The sequence below is a fragment of the Lithobates pipiens genome, unplaced genomic scaffold (genome assembly GCF_037356315.1).
Source record: "Lithobates pipiens isolate NorthernLeopardFrog02 unplaced genomic scaffold, aLitPip1_a1.2 Scaffold_18, whole genome shotgun sequence".
Taxonomy (NCBI): Eukaryota; Metazoa; Chordata; class Amphibia; order Anura; family Ranidae; genus Lithobates; species Lithobates pipiens.
This window is the reverse complement of record NW_027507758.1, coordinates 66390462-66408205: the sequence shown is the minus strand read 5'-3', so window position 1 is coordinate 66408205 and position 17744 is coordinate 66390462. Positions and strand designations below refer to the sequence as shown.

The 17744-nt window shown below is 44.8% G+C and overlaps 1 protein-coding gene across 1 annotated transcript in view; it reads right to left on the bottom strand.

The window, feature by feature from the left end:
- The window catches only part of CENPF (centromere protein F), a 55383-nt gene extending 40161 nt beyond the window's left edge, over positions 1–15222 (bottom strand). The window contains exons 1-7 of the mRNA XM_077485764.1: positions 15100–15222; positions 10791–10988; positions 7817–8013; positions 7443–7555; positions 5101–5192; positions 4296–4587; positions 1632–1834 (exon numbers count right to left, since the gene is read on the bottom strand). Of these exons, the coding sequence (XP_077341890.1) occupies positions 1632–1834; positions 4296–4587; positions 5101–5192; positions 7443–7555; positions 7817–8013; positions 10791–10952 (1059 nt within the window). The 5' untranslated portion in view covers positions 10953–10988; positions 15100–15222. The remainder of the gene's footprint in view (positions 1–1631; positions 1835–4295; positions 4588–5100; positions 5193–7442; positions 7556–7816; positions 8014–10790; positions 10989–15099) is intronic.
- Between the last annotated feature and the right edge of the window lie 2522 nt (positions 15223–17744).

Sequence of the window (17744 nt, the reverse complement as noted above, 5' to 3'; positions counted from 1 at the left end):
CATCTGTGTGGCCAGCATACGGCTCGGTACACACCTATACAGTTTGCTTTTAATCCGTTTCTGCAGTGCGTTTTAAATTTTGCGTTTTTGCATTTTTTTGGCCAATTTGTTGTTGGGCAGATTAAAAAGCACAAATTGCTGCAAAAACACATTACATGCTTTTCTGAAGCTTCTCCATTGAATTATATTGAACCAAAGAAAGCATCATTTTGCATTAAAAAAAAAAAAAAATAAAAAAAAGTCCCTGACCCTTTCCAAATATGCATGTTCCAAGTACCCTTTCCAAGTATGCATTAATTTATGTAAATGAACTAGTAGTGCGTTTCTGCAAAAAGCACCAAAAAACACAGAAGTGAACCAGGTTTAAAGACATTTAGTAACATAATGGGGTTAAAAAAAAAAAAAAAAAAAAAAAAAAAAATTAGCCCTTTATTTTTTTTTTTTTTTTTTTACTATAAAGCACAGACAATACTGTAAGGCTGGGTTCACACTGCTGTGGGGGGGGGGGGAGATCCGGATGTGATTCGCACCGCAAATCACATCCGATCTCCGTAGCGATGCGAGTTCAGCCATACAGATAGTATGGCTGAATTCGCATCGCTCCCGCAGCAAACTCGCACGGGACCCTTTTTTTGGTCCGCAACAGAATCGGATCGCATGGGGGTTCACACCATGCGATCCGATTCCTGTGCGAGTCGGCAGATCGCACTGCGATATGCGGACGGATCTGGGGGTGTCATTAACATATCATTGACACTCCCAGCCGCCCGCATAGGGCAGTGTGAACTGCCGGCGGGAGTAATGCGATGCGGGAAAACGCCGCGGATTCGCGGCGTTCCCGCATCACAGCGGTGTGAACCCGGCCTAAGGGTTTTTTTTTTTTTTACTGTAGAACTAATATTTACAGTAACGATTATTTGGTCTTTTTGTACTATAAAAAAGGGCTCATTTTAGTTTTTTTTAACCCCATTATGTTACTGGCTGATTAATCGTTTATGAAAATAGTAAATCGATTAGTTGTTTCAGCCCTACAGTCAATGCATATGTATTGATACTGACTATACGGTTAAAGCCAGCTAGTCTTAAAAATGCTCCGTCCGCCCTCCTAACACCCATGCTGACTAACCTGTGTAGGAAAGATGTATATACTTACCTATTTTCAGCCCGCTCTGGTCTAGTCACATGATCCAAGATTTATGTGTTTTTTTTGACAGCTCTACTCCTTTTTCCTAACAATCTTTTGTGTACATTGCCTGAAACTGAAAGCTATAACTGCAGCAGTGATTGTGGGGCAGTCATCGCATTAGGAGGGCAAACTCAGGCGGTAGGTCTGCCGCAATCTGTAAATGTGCTGTGCATTCTTGGACATTATTCGAAGAGCCATGTCTGCCAAGCCATGCTTCAGTTCCTCTTTGCAATGTCAATGACTTAACTCCGCACCCAAGTGCCCTCCTAAAACTAAAATATCAGCTGAATGTAGGTTCACTTATCATTGGTGTGGATTCATGGGGAAGACATTCTATAGTAAAGAGAAATAAAACATCAAGTGTGACCTGTACTGTTAAATCCGAGATTTATCTGACAGGTTTTCATTAAGGTTATAGAAAGCCATGTCACACTGTATGACCTACCCTGTCTGCTGTCTGATCGTACTGTACGGTCACTCGGGCCAAGTCATCACGGCTCTTTGTCATTGCTTTGTCTTTCTCTTGGAGTTCTGCCTGAGTCTTCTCCAGCAGCGTCTGGGTCTCCTGAAGTCTATTCAGTTGATTTTTCAGCTCTTTTTCTTGAACTTGCAATCGCAGCTCCATCTCGTTCACTTTGGATCGCAGTTCTTAAATTTAGGACAACATATGAAAAACAGAACATTTTAAAAAAAAGCTTTGCAATAAAATGTTATTTTCCTTAAAAAGGAAAGCACCATGTAGCAAATTCCCCTTGCTCAGTGGAGGATCGCTCTACTGATCCCCACAGAGCAGGCGGGTGACAGGTCCGTGTCCGCTCTGCTGTGCGGAGCCAAGATGGGCAGAGTCCCGCTCTCCTCTATGGGGAAATTGGATGGAAATGGACTGCCTGTCCGTTTCCATTCGATCCGCTGGGGGTTTGGAAAAATAGGATCACCATCTGTTTTTTGCGGGTACGATCGGATGGCGGCGGGTGTCAGCGGACATGTGCCCGCTGACATCCGCCACTCTATAGAAGAGACTGGAGGATCCGATCAGGTCCACTTGAAAAACTGACAAGTGGATCTGATCGGACAGCCTGTGTGAAAGGGCCCTTAAAGAGATTCTGTCACCAAATATTTCTTCTGACTCCAAAGCGGACATGCTCAAACGAGATCATTTACCTTTGATGATGGGGTTGCTTTAAAAAGAAAATACCCTATTTCAGCCAACCTAAAAAATTGCAAGTAAAAGGCACAGAAAAGTCAAGTGTTGCATGCTTTCTTGCAGTATTTTTCCTTTTTTATTCATTTGCAATCTGCCTTTGAAAGTTCTATGGAATGTGACCACTCCAGGAGAATAAAATCCTTAGCACAGCCACAGTTCCCCCTCCCTTTTTGCAACATCATATCCCTATTATCTTCTAGAAGTGTCTAATTACTGTCCATACAGACCCAGCTCCTCTGCCCCGCCCTTCACTTCTCCACATAACCTTTAACATAGCTGCCAGGAGAGCAACTAAAGGAGAATAATATACAGTGCCAATTGAGTGACAGGTCTAAGTCTGCTGACATCACATACAAGATGGTGGTGCCCAGCAACAGCCTCAGGATGTCTTTGCCAGGGAGGCTTTTACAGATAAAAAAACATGCATACAGTACATTTTTATTATTTTCTAAAAAGAAAGTTCTGGCAAAATGGTCTAAGATTTGAGATCATATAGATTTAAAATTACAGTCCGACACTTTTTTATATGTAGATGGAGCAATAAGTGCCAAACTCACAGCTGCCTTTGTCCACACTATTGGGGGGAGATTTACTAAAACTGGTGCAGCTGTGCATAGTAACCAATTCACTTCTAACTTCAGCCTGTTCAGTTAAAGTGGTAGTAAACTCTTGGAATTGAAAATACGCTGACAGACAGGGTTTTTTTTTTATAACAGAAGAGACCCTAATGGTCTCTTCTGTCATAAATGCACCCCCCACCCCCCCCGCCTGCAAGCAGGTAACGTGATCTGGGATGCACATGTGCAGCTCAGACCACATTTATGGCCCATTCTGTGTGCCGCAGTGATGCGATTCCCATGCGGGAGTGATGTCACCTGCAGCCCAGCCATTCAAGCACCTGAAGATAGGGAACCCGGAAGGGAGCCGCCGGAGATCATAGAGAGCCGTGCCAGCACAGCGATGGATAGCTCTGTCTGTCCTTTCCCAGAGCATATGAACTCATACATTTATATGCGCTGATGATCTACCACATTGTGAGTTGCATTCTTTATATTAATATAAATGTTACCTAAATGTTGCACTTAGATGTCACTGCTCTTTCCTCCTTTCTTGTAAGTCTGTCATAATGTACTAATATGATGTGCATCCTAGTACATTATGACCTAAGCCTGCACAGGGGACCATTTTTTTAAATAAATAAAGGAAGAGACTTTACAACTGCTTTGACAATCAAACCCAGAAGGTAATTGGTTACTATGTACAGCTGCACCAGCATTTGTGTGCACCAGTTTTAGTAAATCTCCTCCTATGCATTAGCACTGTCAACTGAACTTTTGCGAGGAAAGGAAAGAGGGGCTGGAGCATCCAGGGATAGGACACTCCTGAAAGTGCCAGATTTTGGAGAGTTTTACAGGTCATCTAGCAAGAAGAATTTTAAAAGCAGACCCCCCCCCCCCACCCCTTTTGGAGGGAGGGTTATAACCCCTGGTCAGTTTTTTGCCCATCTGTGTCCTATTGGTGAGATTTTCCTTTGCTTCCTGTCCCAAACCCCAAAACAGAAAGCTACAGGCAATCTCTCCAAAGTGAGGAAATCCTATGTCATCACCAGAATTCCCCATTGAAAGATGTGCCCACTAATCTTGTTCTGCTGACGTCCCAAAATTTGTGATTTTCTTTAAGTGTCTTTGAAAAGGATAAACAGGATATACAGATAGCATATCTCCCTAACGGGGGCACAGAGAACACTTAAACTGACAGGTAGTCTAATCCTTCTCCACTCTATCCAAACCAAAAAAAAAATGTTTTAGTTATAGATGAAAAAAGGATCAGGATGACACAACTGGAGCATGCACCTTCAAGAACAATTCAACAAAGTCTCAATAGAAAAATAAAGTTTCAAGTCACCTTGGTTTTGACTCTTCAGCTGGTCACTTGCTGCAGTGTTCTGGGGATCACAGAAGCTTCTGTTGGAGGTATCAGGTTTGTAGCCTCTTTTGCTTGGCGTCTCCTCCTGCTCCCAGGGACACTGAGTGGAAGTGAAGCTCCTTTTGAGTGACGTGTCATGGCTGCTGGAGGAAACACGACTCGGCGTACGCTCTTGTTGCCAGGAGAAGACAGAGGAAGAAGTCTGATGGCGAGCAATGTCTCGGTGGTTGATGGGGTTCTGGGAAGTAGGCTGGGAATTCTGGTTTAAAAGCTAGAAAACAAAAAGCAATTGCTACAAAACCCCAAATGCTTTGGACAAACTGCTTCAATAAGGCCTAAGAGCAAAGAGCAGTATTTTCTAGTAACCAATGAGAACATATCCTTCATTGATCAAGCTTTGGAAAACTGAATCCTGATTGGTTGTGATTGTTTTAGTAATTCAGGCAGATAGTTGTAGTTGAGGACAGCTCCGAGAACTGACTAGGAGGGAAGGGAAGGGGGGAAGGGAGAAAGGGGAAAAGGGGGGGGGAGGGGAAAAGGGGGGGGAAGGGGAAAAGGGGGGGAAGGGGAAAAGGGGGGGGAAGGGGAAAAGGGGGGGGGGGGGAAGAAGGGGAGCCCCCCCCCCCCCCCCCCCGGGAACAGAGCTGAGGCTGTCTATCTGCTGCAGGTCTTTTCCATGTCACTTGTTTTCTCTTAGTTGAGACAAGTACACAGTATGATAAGCTTTGTTCATATTTCTTATTTGATGTTTTAAATCACTTTAAAAGTAAAACATTTTACTTACTTTAATCTGAAGAATTTTTAATTCAGTTTCCAGTTTCTTCCTCTCCTCCACTTCTTTATTGTAATTGTCCTGCAGCTCCTCATACTTTGACTCTAAATAAAAAAAATAAAAAAAATCATGGTCAATAAATATGCAAAATGCAGAAAGTGAATCTAGAGGCAGGTATACAGCAGAAGACCAGCTGGCAAGACAACCGGCAATTTTTAGAGATAAAAGACTTCTGATCAATAATAGTCTGGCCATGGAAAGGACAATAGCCACCTACAGTACACAGCTTCATAACGCTGAAAATTTGAAATTCAGCCCAGGAACAGAACATACCGCACATACACGATATCGCCAAAGACATGTTTACACCTGACCACCACAAGTACTATATAGCCAAAATTATGAGGAGATCTTTCCAAGTGATGGGGTTCAGGGGTTTCCAGTGAAGAGTACTGTTAATGATACAACACGCAAAAACCTTTTAGACAATTATGCGCTTCCAACCTTGTATCACCAGTTCAGGGAAAGTTATTTTTCTGTTCCAGCATGGCTGTACCCCTGTGCAAAGCCAGCTCCATAAAGACATTGTTTGATGAGTTTGGTGTGGAGGAACTGGAGTGGCCTGCGCAAAGCCCTAACCTCATCCCTACTCAACGCCTTTGGAGGGTAATTGGAACACTGACTGAGGCAGGTCTGCTTAATCACCATCAATACCTGACTTCACAAATGGTTTTTGGCAGCATGGGCCTAAAGACACTCCAAAAGTCTGTGGAAAACCTCCCCAGGAGTGGAATCTGTAATGGCCAGAAAGGTGAAGCCAACCCCCTTATAATGCTCACTTTCTAAATGCAATGTCCAGCAAGCTTATATAGGTGTAGGGTCAAGTGTCCACAAATGTTTTGCATATAGTGTATTCAGTCATGTAAATGTATGGCTAAGGCCGCGTACACACGCGCGGACTGTTCGCCCAACTTTGTCCGTCCAACAGTTTCGGCAAACAGTCCGCTCAAACTTAGCATGGACGGACATGGCCACACACGACGGACGAACAGTTTGCTGAAACCGTGCGCGATGACGTGAACGGCACGTACGACGGGACGAAAAATACGACGTCCTATACACTGCATTATAGCTTTCGGCGTGATAATCCTTTCTGAGCATGCGCGCAACTTTGTTTGACGAACAAGCCTACACACGAGCGGACTGTTCGCTGAAACAAGGTTTCAGCGGACAGTTTTACGGAATTTCCGAAAAACCTTGTCCGTCAAACTGTCCGCTGAAACTGTCCGCTGAAAGCCCACACACGAGCGGACTGTCCGCCCAAACACTGTTCAGCGGACAAAGTTGGACGAACAGTCCGCCCGTGTGTACGCGGCCTAAACCTGGTAAATCCAAATCGTCCTACACTACCAGGCATTTCTCCTTTCTCCTGCCAGCCGAACAATGTAGTGGAGAAACAAAAAAAAATAAAAATAAAAATAAAATGAGTGTAGCTGGGGCATTTTAATGAACTTGTTTCTTTCTCCTACATGGACAAAAACACTTTAAGTAACTGCAATTTCAATCACAGCGCAGTATATCATCCCATCACAGTCCTGAGAACCAGATGATTGGATGGTACTATATACACACCTACAATAACCTGACCGCTATGGCCTGTCCCAAACTATCCAAAAAAAGCATCAGAAACACACACACACACACACACAATTATATATATATATATTTATTATATACACACATATACATACATACATACACACACACACACACACACTTGAATGAACTTAAAGTAGTAAAACATTTTACATGAGAACTTAAATATACAAAAAAATAAAAAAATATATAATATAATAATAAAAAATAATATATAATAAAAATTGTAATTTATTTGCTGCAGCGGCACTTTTAACCGTTTTTAGGCTGTCAGTGGGGGTTAAAAGTGGGCCGATAGCAGCCAAAAAGCGCAGCAAAAACTACTTTAAAGCAGCACTTTACCGCCCACGCCCCAGTGTGAAAGTAACCTTAGGAGTTTTGTATACAATCAAGCAGGCCTTTGCACAAAATGGTTTTGGTAAATCTAAAGAAAATCAGACAACAAAAGTTGTATAGTGTGTATGGGGTTTAAGCATCTCCTGTCTTGGGAGATAGCAGCTCTATTCTCTACAAAACATTACCATGTACAGTATGTGCAGCCAGCAAGGAGAACGACATGCAGAGAAAGACAAAAGACATGACTGCTGATGTCAGATTACAGTATGTGAGCATTTGGTGCTTAAAGTATACCCTACAACTGTGATCGAATCTTTTAGAGCCCGGTGACATCTATAGGATCACAAACAAGTATACTTTACCATTGAACTTCACAGGTGTAACTGAAGCAGCGAAGCTCTTCTGAGGAGTGACGCATACTGACATGTCCATCCCATTAAACGATTGCTGGCCCCTCTCCAAGTCACTCTTGTATCTAAGTCATAAAAACACAAATATGAAGAAAGCAAACACGCTGTAAGTCTTTTCACATCTTGAAGGGAAAAAAAAAATAAAAAAAATCAGCAGAAAACCCATAGTGTGTATGGGGCTTAAATTTGATCATTCGAGAACGGATACCATACTGGTACACAGTCAGCTAAATGCCATAAATAAAAGTAGCCAAGCACAGAAACTTCAGTCGATCCTGACCAACTACGAGTCTGTGAGCCATACACACAAGCAAGGAGTCGCTCACCTTTTCAGATCCTGCTCCAGCTTCTCAATCTGCTTTTTACTTGCGCTCAGTTGACCATCCAGGAAGTTGATCTGGGTGTCCTTCATTTGCTGGTCATGGGCCAATTTCTGCCTCATCTTCTCCTGGTTGTCACATAATTCTATCAGGCTCTGATTCTCTCTTTTCAGGGACGTCACCTCACTCTTCTCACTCTCCACCTGTTCCACCCATCCAAAATATTAAAATGTGTTAGAAAGGCCTACATTTTCATTATACTTCCAAAACAGACAGATTTAGTTGGCACAAGTAGTGTGACATCCAGAGCAACATGCTAATCTACAGAAATCAGAAAATTGGGGTCACCTCCTCTATAGGTGGTCCGGGAATAAACGGATTTCGCTGTCTATTTACACCTGGCTGCCTCAGATCCAGTCCTTCCAAATGAAAGAGGACACAGAGTCACAAGCCTCCATTTTTCTTTTAGTGGTCTAGAATGGCCCCGGAGGTAGGCGGGTGTAAAAAGGACATCATTTTGTTTACACCTGCGGATCCATGCATTGACCATCCGATCAGGTCTGCCTGAAAACCCGACAGGTGGACCTGATCGGATCACCCGTGTGAAAGGGGCCTAATATTTTAGGAACGAATCCACAAATATGTAAACAAAAAAAAAAGAAAAGTGCATTTATTTTTGCAATGCATCCTGTAAAGCATTGCACATGTGATCAGCAGATCGCAGGTACAATGCCTGGATCCTGCAGACTATTAGTACACTGTCGGCCTGTACCTCCAATACGGGCAGGCAGAATCAATGAGCTATGAGCTAACAAGCAGTCAGCCGCAATGGGTTGAGGGTACTTGTAGTCTAGTTATTCACAAAAAAACGATGAATGAATGATGCTGCTGTGTGGGGCACTGCTTTCACAAGATCTCCCACCCACTGTCGCAGGGAGAGGAGCGCTGGCGGCAGGAGACAAGTAGATAGGAGCATGTTACACCCTAAATATGGAAGCAACATCCTCCTAAAGGTTAACTTATTCTTTAAAGGATAATTTTACATTTAAGACATTTTTTCAATTTTACACTAATATTTAGGGTGTAACATTTAACATGGTGCCAAGCAGACCCCTCCCCAAAACAGATCCCCCTCTAGCAGCGTGTGGGGGCTCTTATCCCTGCAGCAGCTCTCAGAATAGAAGAGCAGGGTTCAGCCCATACAGCTGTATCATTCATTCAGATCTGTGAATGAAAAAACTACAAGTCCTACTTGGCACTGCAGCAGATGGACTTGTAGTTTGCAATGGAACCCAACTGTTGTAAACTGCACTCATAGGCAATTGACACTTCCTACAGCTCTTCAGCTGAAAGTCAAATCTTGGTATGGACATACAGCTGGAGGAAGAGTCTGCACATTGCACCCATAATCCACTGATCTCAATTAACCCGCTCTGCAGGCCCATTTCCCCAAGAAATAAGAAATGCACATTTTTATACAAATATATGTGCACTTCTTATTTTTTCTTTCAAAAAGAGGAGTTAGCCTTTGATCCTTGCAGCACTTAGTCCAAACCACATTTTTCTTTCAGCCCTCTGCTATATCACAATCAGTCACATCAGTTTCCTCAGTCACACACAATCCCCCACTTTACATCAGTTTCCTCTTCACAGTGGTGTTCTCAGGCCTCCTGCAAATCACAGCCCCCCTTTTACAATAGTGTACTGAACCCCCTTCACATCACACACCCTTTATTTACAGCTGTCATCAACCCCCCCCCTCCCTCAAAAAATCACCCCACTGCACACAGTACTGTTGTCTGCCCCCTTCACATCACCCACCAACCAAACTGTGTCCCCTTCACATCTCCCCCCTCCCATAGCACTGCCGCCCCCCTGTACTGTTAAAAGAGTTTTGTGCTCTGTCCTCTTGACATCCACCTTATAACAGCGGAAGAAGCTGGGGGGAAAGAAGCAGCTAAATTTCGTGATTGCCGGCCTGGATGGAACAGTGGCTCGGTTCAGGTCACGGTCCACCATTTAGTGATGCCTGACATGGTGTACAAAAAAAATAAAATAAAAAAAGAGCTCTATATTTTTTTTTTTTATGGTACATGAAGCTTGGCTGCATAACAGTAATGAGGGTTTAATTGGACTTTAATGTAATATTAAAGCACAAATTTCTTTTGCTACTTTCAGCTCAACTGGCAGAGAGAAACTGATGTGTGTGAAGGAAGTCTAATGCCGCATACACACGGTCGAATTGTATGACGTACTTAATCCGTCGAAACACATTTCAACGGACAATCCGCTTGTGTGTGGGCTTCAGCGGACTTTTTCAGCGTGCAGTCCGGAGTACTAAGAATTTCGGTTTGCACAAAAATCTTTCCGTCGTACTTTGGTTTCAGTGGACAATACGGTCGTCAGTATGCTAGTCCGACGGACTAAGAATGGCGCATGCCCAGAAAGGATTTACAGGGCGGAAGCGCTCTGTCTTGTAAAACTAGTGTTCGTATTGAAGCTAGCATATTCGTCATGCTGCTAATTTTGTGTTTTTTTAATATAGCACATTCTTTTCTTCTTCATAATGCAAGAAAAGTGAAGTTGCTTTGCTGCTTATATTCACACAGAGTTATCACAAATGTCTTTATTCATCCTCATCCTATGATTAATATTCCAATTCGAGAATAAATAAAAATAAAAGCGCGAATCGTCTCTAACCAAACTTCCACTAACGCAAAGTCAGCAGAAGGAGCCCAAAGGGTGCTTTGCTGTGTCTTGGACTTCCTATTTCTAGTCCCGTCGTACGTGCTGTACGTCATCGCGCAAGCTTTCGTCGGACTGTTTGTGTATCCGTGTGTGGTCAAGTCCGTTCAGTGGATTGTCCGTCGGATTGTATGACGGACTAAGTACGTCATACAGTTCGATCGTGTGTACGCGGCATAATGCTTCCGGGAGGACGTATTTTTTTATTTCATATAATGGATTTATTTAGGTGTACCTTTTGTTTCTGTTTCTGGAAGGCATCCTCCAGAGACTCCAGCTGGAACTGCCTTTGCTGTCGCTCCTTTTTCAGCTTATCCAGCTGACTCTCCAGCTCCTGGATCTTCTGCAGGGTCTTGGTTGGGAGACCCTCCTTCCACTCTTCCACCACCCAGCTCATTGTACTGCTTAATGGCTCCACTCGTAGAATTCAATCCTGGGACAAAAAAAAAAAAAAAGAAGAAGAGCAGTTCAGAATAAAGAATACATTTTCATGAGTTTTTTTTTTTTTTTTTTTTTTTTTAGACGTGACTTGGGAGTCAGATATGTGCTATCATGACAGGGTTGCTTCAAAGCTCAACTGCAAGGCCCAAAAAATAAAAAGTTGCGGTGGGGCTCCCCCCGCGCTGGCACGCCCCTCTTCTTCCCCAAAGCTCCTTTCTGTGGACGATTTCTTCTCGTCATCATGTACAATGCAGTGTTCTTAACCCTGTATCGTACATGGTGAGCATGCAACCACGGCCAAGAGCAGCTTATAGGGGAGGCTATGGGGACTGGTTATATTGGGAACTGGCTGTGAAGGGAGCCTGCAGGAGTGGGGAAAGGGCAAGTAATACAACTTTTTTTTTTAGGACTTAATGAGCAGTTTACCCTAGCAGTTTTCCCCAGAGATGGGCTTTAAAAAAAGGAGGGAGATCACTCTCGGGGCTTTAAAAAAAAATAAAAAAAAGAAGAAGAGGGAGATCACAGTATAGAGGGATTAGAACAGCTGTCAGGTTTTTATTGCTGCCTGTTTCCCAGCTAGGGCGATTCCCCCCATATGTCCCGTTTACTGTTATCCGTATCACAAAAAAGTGAAACCGAACAGCAATGGGGGACACTAGGGCAACACCTCGGGATTCCTTAACTTCTGATTTTAAAAAACTTTTAATAAGGACAAGCAGCAGAAAAGTAAAAGGAAAATTGGGACTTTGAGTGAGGCAGGTGACTTGAATGGATACCTTGAACAAATTATTTCATTGTGTTTTCATGTAATTGTCATGCTGTTTATGTTTGACCTTACTCTGTTTAATAAATATGTATTTTTACAAGTGTATTATAGTAAATGGTGTCCTTTTAGATTGAAACACTATAGTTTTATAGGTTATTAATATATAAGTTGTATTAAATAATTTGTTTAAGGTATCCATTCAAGTGACCTGCCTCACTCAAAGTCCCAATTTTCCTTTTACTTGTCTGCTGCTTGTCCTTAATAAAAGTCAGCAGCTACAGTGTTTGTACCTGCTGACTTTAAAAAAAAAAAAAACTTTTTGGAGGGTGGAACTCCACTTTAACGTGTTCCTTGCTAAAGAACATTATTTTTTTTTATCAAGTTGTTATGTGTATTATTATTACAGGATTTATATAGCGCCAACAGTTTGAGCAGCGCTTTGCAACATGAGGGCAGACAGTACACTTACAATACAAATCAATACAGGAGGGATCAGAGGGCCCTGCTCCTTAGAGCTTACAATCTAGAAAGGAGGGTCAAGTGAAACAAAAAGGGAATAACTGTGGGAGATGAGCTGATGGAAAAAATGAAAATACAGTTGTTAGGTGTGGGTAGGGTAGGCTTCTCTGAAGAGAAGGGTTTTCAGGGATCATCTAAAAGCTAATAGATAAGGAGATAAGCGGACAGATTGGGGTAAGGAGTTCCATAGTATTGGCTCTGGAAAAGTCCTGGAGACAAGCATGGGAAGAGGTGAATAGAGGGCAGGGGGTATTGAGAGGAATGAAGAGAACGATTAGATTGGTATTTAGAGACTAGGCTAGTGATGTATCTGGGGGGACTGAGTTGTTGTGGATGGATTTTTAAGTAGTTGTTAATATTTTGAATTGAATTTGTTGGGCGAGTGAAGCCAGTGGAGGTATTGCCAGAGATGGGTAGCAGACACAGAGCGATTGGTAAAGTGGATGAGTCTGGCAGCAGGATTCATGATGGATTGAAGAGGTGATAGACTTTATAGAGATAAGCCAATGAGAAGGGCATTGCAGTAGTCGAGGTGAGAGGTGACCAGGGAGTGAATTGGTTAGGAAGGAGCATATTTTGGAGATGTTGCGGCGGTAAGATTTGGACAGTGATTGGACGTGGTGCTTAAAGGAAAGTTCTGAGCCCAGCACTACACCGAGGACTTTGGCATGTGGGGATGGGCTTATAGTGCCATTGATTTTGACAGATATCAGGGGAACGGGCACATGGGGAGGAATAAGTTTGGTTTTGGATAGATTGAGTTTGAGGAAGTGGTGTGACATCCAGACTGATATATCTGATAGTGAATTAGTGATAGGTGAGGAGATGAAGGGAGTGAGCTGAGGGGTAGAGAAATAGATTTGGGTGTCATCGGTAGGGATGAGCTCAGGTGTGTTCACATCGGGGAAATGTCTCACTGCCTGTGATTAGGGCAGCGCCGACTTCCTGGCGGGCTCAGCACGTGGACCATGTGAACATGCCTGAGCTCATCCTTAGTCGTCAGCGAAGAAGTGGTATTGGAAGCCATGGGAGGCCATCAGCTGACCCAAAGAGGAGGTGTAGATTGAAAATAGAGAGGTCCAAGAACAGAACCTAGGGGGACCCCGACAGAGAAAGGAAGAGGGGAGGAGGAAGTAGAGTTGTAAGAAACGCCAAAAGGTGCAGTTGGATAAGTAGGAAGAGAAACAGCGAAGAGCAGAGTCACGGACACCAAAGGCGTGGAATTTTTGGAGGAGGAGGAGGTTAACCGCATTGAAGGCAGCAGAGAGGTCCAGGAGTACAGAATAGTGCCCATTGGTAGATCGTTTGTGGGTTTTAGGAGAGCGGTTTCTGTGGAGTGTTGAGGATGAAATCCAGACTGAAGGGAATCAAGAAGACCATTATCAGAAGACCATTATCAGCGAGGCGGACGCTCAGTCTGAGTGTCAAAGGCTGTGAATACTTATGTACATGTGATTTTTTTTTTATATAAAATTTGCCAAGCTGTTATGGGTAAAGTTCCACTTTAACCACTTCCTGCCCGGGCCTATAGCAGAATGACGGCCGGGAAGTGGTTCAGTTATTCTGACTGGGTGTCATATGACGTCTTGCAGGATAATTGCCGGCCCATGCCCATGGGGGCGATCATTGTTGTGGCATGTCAGTCTGACACACCGATCTGGGTAAAGCGTCTCCGACGGAGATTCTTTACCACGTCATCAGCTGTGTCCAATCACGGCTGATCAGGATGTAAACAAGAGCCGTTTATCGGCAATTACTCACTCACGTCCGACAAACACGAGTAGAGGAGAGCCGATTGGCTGCTCTCCTGACGGGGGTTGGTGGATCTTCTGCGCTGATTGTATAGCGCAACCCCCCCCCCCCCGGATGCTCACCCAGGACCATCAGGGATGGCCACCACACAAGACCACCAGGGATGTGCCAATGAAAAATGCTTGCCAGTGCCACCAGTGATGACCATAAGTGCCACCCAGAAGTGCAGCTTTTCAGTGCAGGCTATCAGTGAAGGAGAAAACAAACAAAAGAAAAGAAAAATTGTCGGTCTTTTATTAGTTTAGCAAAAAATAAAAATGGTCATTTAAAAAGTGACAGTGCTGAAAGCTGAAAATTGGCCTGGGCAGGAGGGGGGGGTGCCCAGTATTGAAGTGGTTAAAGTGTAACTAAAGACAAAACTTTTTTTTGTTTGTTTTGGATAGTGGGAAGATGGATTAGAACCCCTGTCAGATTTGATTGCTAGGGAGACCCCGCCCCCCTCTACTTGTCTTGTTTATCATTGAAAGAAGTTCCCCAATTTTGGGTGGTCCCCAGAGGAGGAGGACGATTCCCCTCTACTTCTTTTCTGGTGATATCCCAAAACATGGGACTCTCATTCTCAATGATAACAATAAACCAGAGGAGGGGGGGGGGGGGTTTGAGTCTACCTAACAGGGGCATAGATAACAATAAAAACCTGACAGGGATTCTAATCCCTCTCCATCCCATCCAAAACTAAACAAAAATTGTCACCTTTAGTTACACTTTAAGCCCCTCCCAACATTCAGCATTCTGTAGTCACACCCACTTTTCCCAGCAATGTCCCCCATCCTCCTCCTGTGTATGGAAGATCTGCCCCCATCTCCCCCTGTACATTGTAACCATTGTTTATTCCTTTAATATCATTAGATCGCGGAGCACCGATCAGATGGGACCATACACAGGCCGATCAGCTCCTCCTGAACAACACCGATCAGATGTGTACAGATCACTGAGCAAAGCGGAGATCAGATCGGAGGAGCCCATTACACACCCGTCCTCCTCCCCCACCCCGGGACACACTGACCTGTCACCCGGTGATCAGTGCCCGGTGATCATGCCGCCTCCTCCCGTCGCTTCACCGATAACGATTCAACCACCGCGCCGTCCCCAACACAATCCTTCCGACCGCCCACAGTCAAAAACCATTGGATGAAAGGCGGAATCCCCCTCATCTCATTCGCTAGAGCGCAGCCAAGGTACCACGCCCACGTGCCCAAGTCACGCCGAAGGAGTGGGCGGGGCTTGCGTTCAAATTTAGAACAGGAGGATGTAAAAGCGGCACGGGATTGGCTGAGGACAGCTCTGGTTGCGATTCGGCGATTGGCTGGGGCTTATTAAGAAAAGAACCAATTAGCGCACAAGGAACAATATTCAAATCGATACAGTAGCGCGTTGTATGATATAATGTATCATTTTCACACACGTGTTTCCGGTGCAGAGACTCCGGGCTGCCGCTATACACACGGAGATGGGCAGTATGTGTTATATAGATATATGGGCAGAATATTTCTATAAAACACCCGGAAATAGTAGCAGGAAGTGTCGGGGGGGGGGGGGGGGGGGGCATTCACACACCTTGAATGAATGATTGAAATACTTGTATAGCGCACAATGCGAACTGAATCGCCTCTACAATAAAGGGGAAAGAATAGGTCCTCTCACAACTTGTGTTTTTCGAATACATAAGTTTGTGTGCTTGTTTTTTTGTTTTTATTTTGTGGTGTCTGACACCCATAAGACCCCCATTCATTTCAGTGAGCTGAACTCCACACCGCAAAGTACCTCATGTAACTTTTCTGCCCCCTTCAGTTTTGCGCATTTTTCCACGTAGAAATGATGCCCTCTGCTGGACGCTTTTGGGGTGTCATCAACAATGAATGGCACTGCAAACGTGAAAAGCTTTTCTTTTTTTTTTTGCTGTGTTTCAAAATGCACGTTTACAGAACGTTCAGGTTTATAGTGGGTGTGAACCTACTTAAAAAAAAAAAAAAAAACAACACCTGCAAGACAAAGGCACAATCACCTCGTATACATAGCATACTAGCTCATTATGTAATCCTCACCTGAGATCGAAGCCCTGGCTGCGGTGGAGGAGATATCCCCTGTATTTACATGTGCTGACGTCATTGGCACATGCGCACTGACTAGGGATGAGCTTCGTGTTCGAGTCGAACGTACGTTCGACTCGAACATTGGCTGTTCGGGCGTTCGGCGAAATCCGAACTCTTGGTCCGTTCGCGTCAAAATTCGTATGGCGCGCGCGGACCACAATGCACTGCGATGGAGCAGTGCATTGCTGGCTCATGATTGGCCAAGCATGCACTGTGACCCCGCATGCTTGGCCAATCGCAGCGCCAGCAGCGAGGAGAGCCATGATTGGCCACAGGCATCCTGCCTGTGGCCAATCATAGCTCAGGCTGTGTAGTGCACGCCCCACACTATATAAGGCCGCCTTTGAGGCGGCCTCGTGTAGTGTGTTGGAATCTGAAGCAGTGGGTGTTCTGTGTACCTTCAACACAGTACACACCAATCGTTTTTGGCTGATTTCCTATCTTGCTCTTGTGTAGTGGTTATTGTCTGTGCCCTGACCGCAGTATACACCACTACACTATATTCACCTCACCTATATAGCTAGCTAGTGATCTATCTTTAACCACTTAACAACCGCCCATTGCCGATTAACGGCTTTAGGGCGGTTGTTTAACTCTGAGAGGCCGTTAATTAACGGCCTCCCAGAATTCTGCTCTTGCGCGCCCCCTGGGGCGCGCACTCGAGAGCATCCGTGACCGCCGGGTCCACAGGACCCGGCGCATCACGGATCACGGTAAACGGCCGCTCGTCGCGGCCGTTTACCACGTGATTGCTCCGTCAAATGACGGAGTGATCACTTGTAAACAAACCGATCGGTACAGCGGAGGGGAAAGAGATCGGTGTCAGCAGCGATGTGGGCTGCATCTGCAGTGCCCACATCGCTGCTCACCGAATTTAACCCCTCAATTCCCTGCCAATACTCTGCAATACCAGTGCATACTCTGCAGTACCCTGCCATTACTCTGCAGTACCCCCCATTACTCTGCAGTACCCTGCCTTTACTCTGCAGTACCCCCCATTACTCTGCAGTAACCCCCATTACTCTGCAGTACCCTGCCATTACTCTGCAGTACCCCCCAATACTCTGCAGTACCCGCCATTACTCTGCAGTACCCCGCCATTACTCTGCAGTGCAGTACCCTGCCATTACTCTGCAGTACCCCCCATTACTCTGCAGTACCCTGCCTTTACTCTGCAGTACCCCCCATTACTCTGCAGTAACCCCCATTACTCTGCAGTACCCTGCCATTACTCTGCAGTACCCCCCAATACTCTGCAGTACCCGCCATTACTCTGCAGTACCCGCCATTACTCTGCAGTACCCCGCCATTACTCTGCAGTGCAGTACCCTGCCATTACTCTGCAGTACCCCCCATTACTCTGCAGTACCCTGCCTTTACTCTGCAGTACCCCCCATTACTCTGCAGTAACCCCCATTACTCTGCAGTACCCTGCCATTACTCTGCAGTACCCCCCCAATACTCTGCAGTACCCGCCATTACTCTGCAGTACCCCGCCATTACTCTGCAGTGCAGTACCCTGCCATTACTCTGCAGTACCCTGCCATTACTCTGCAGT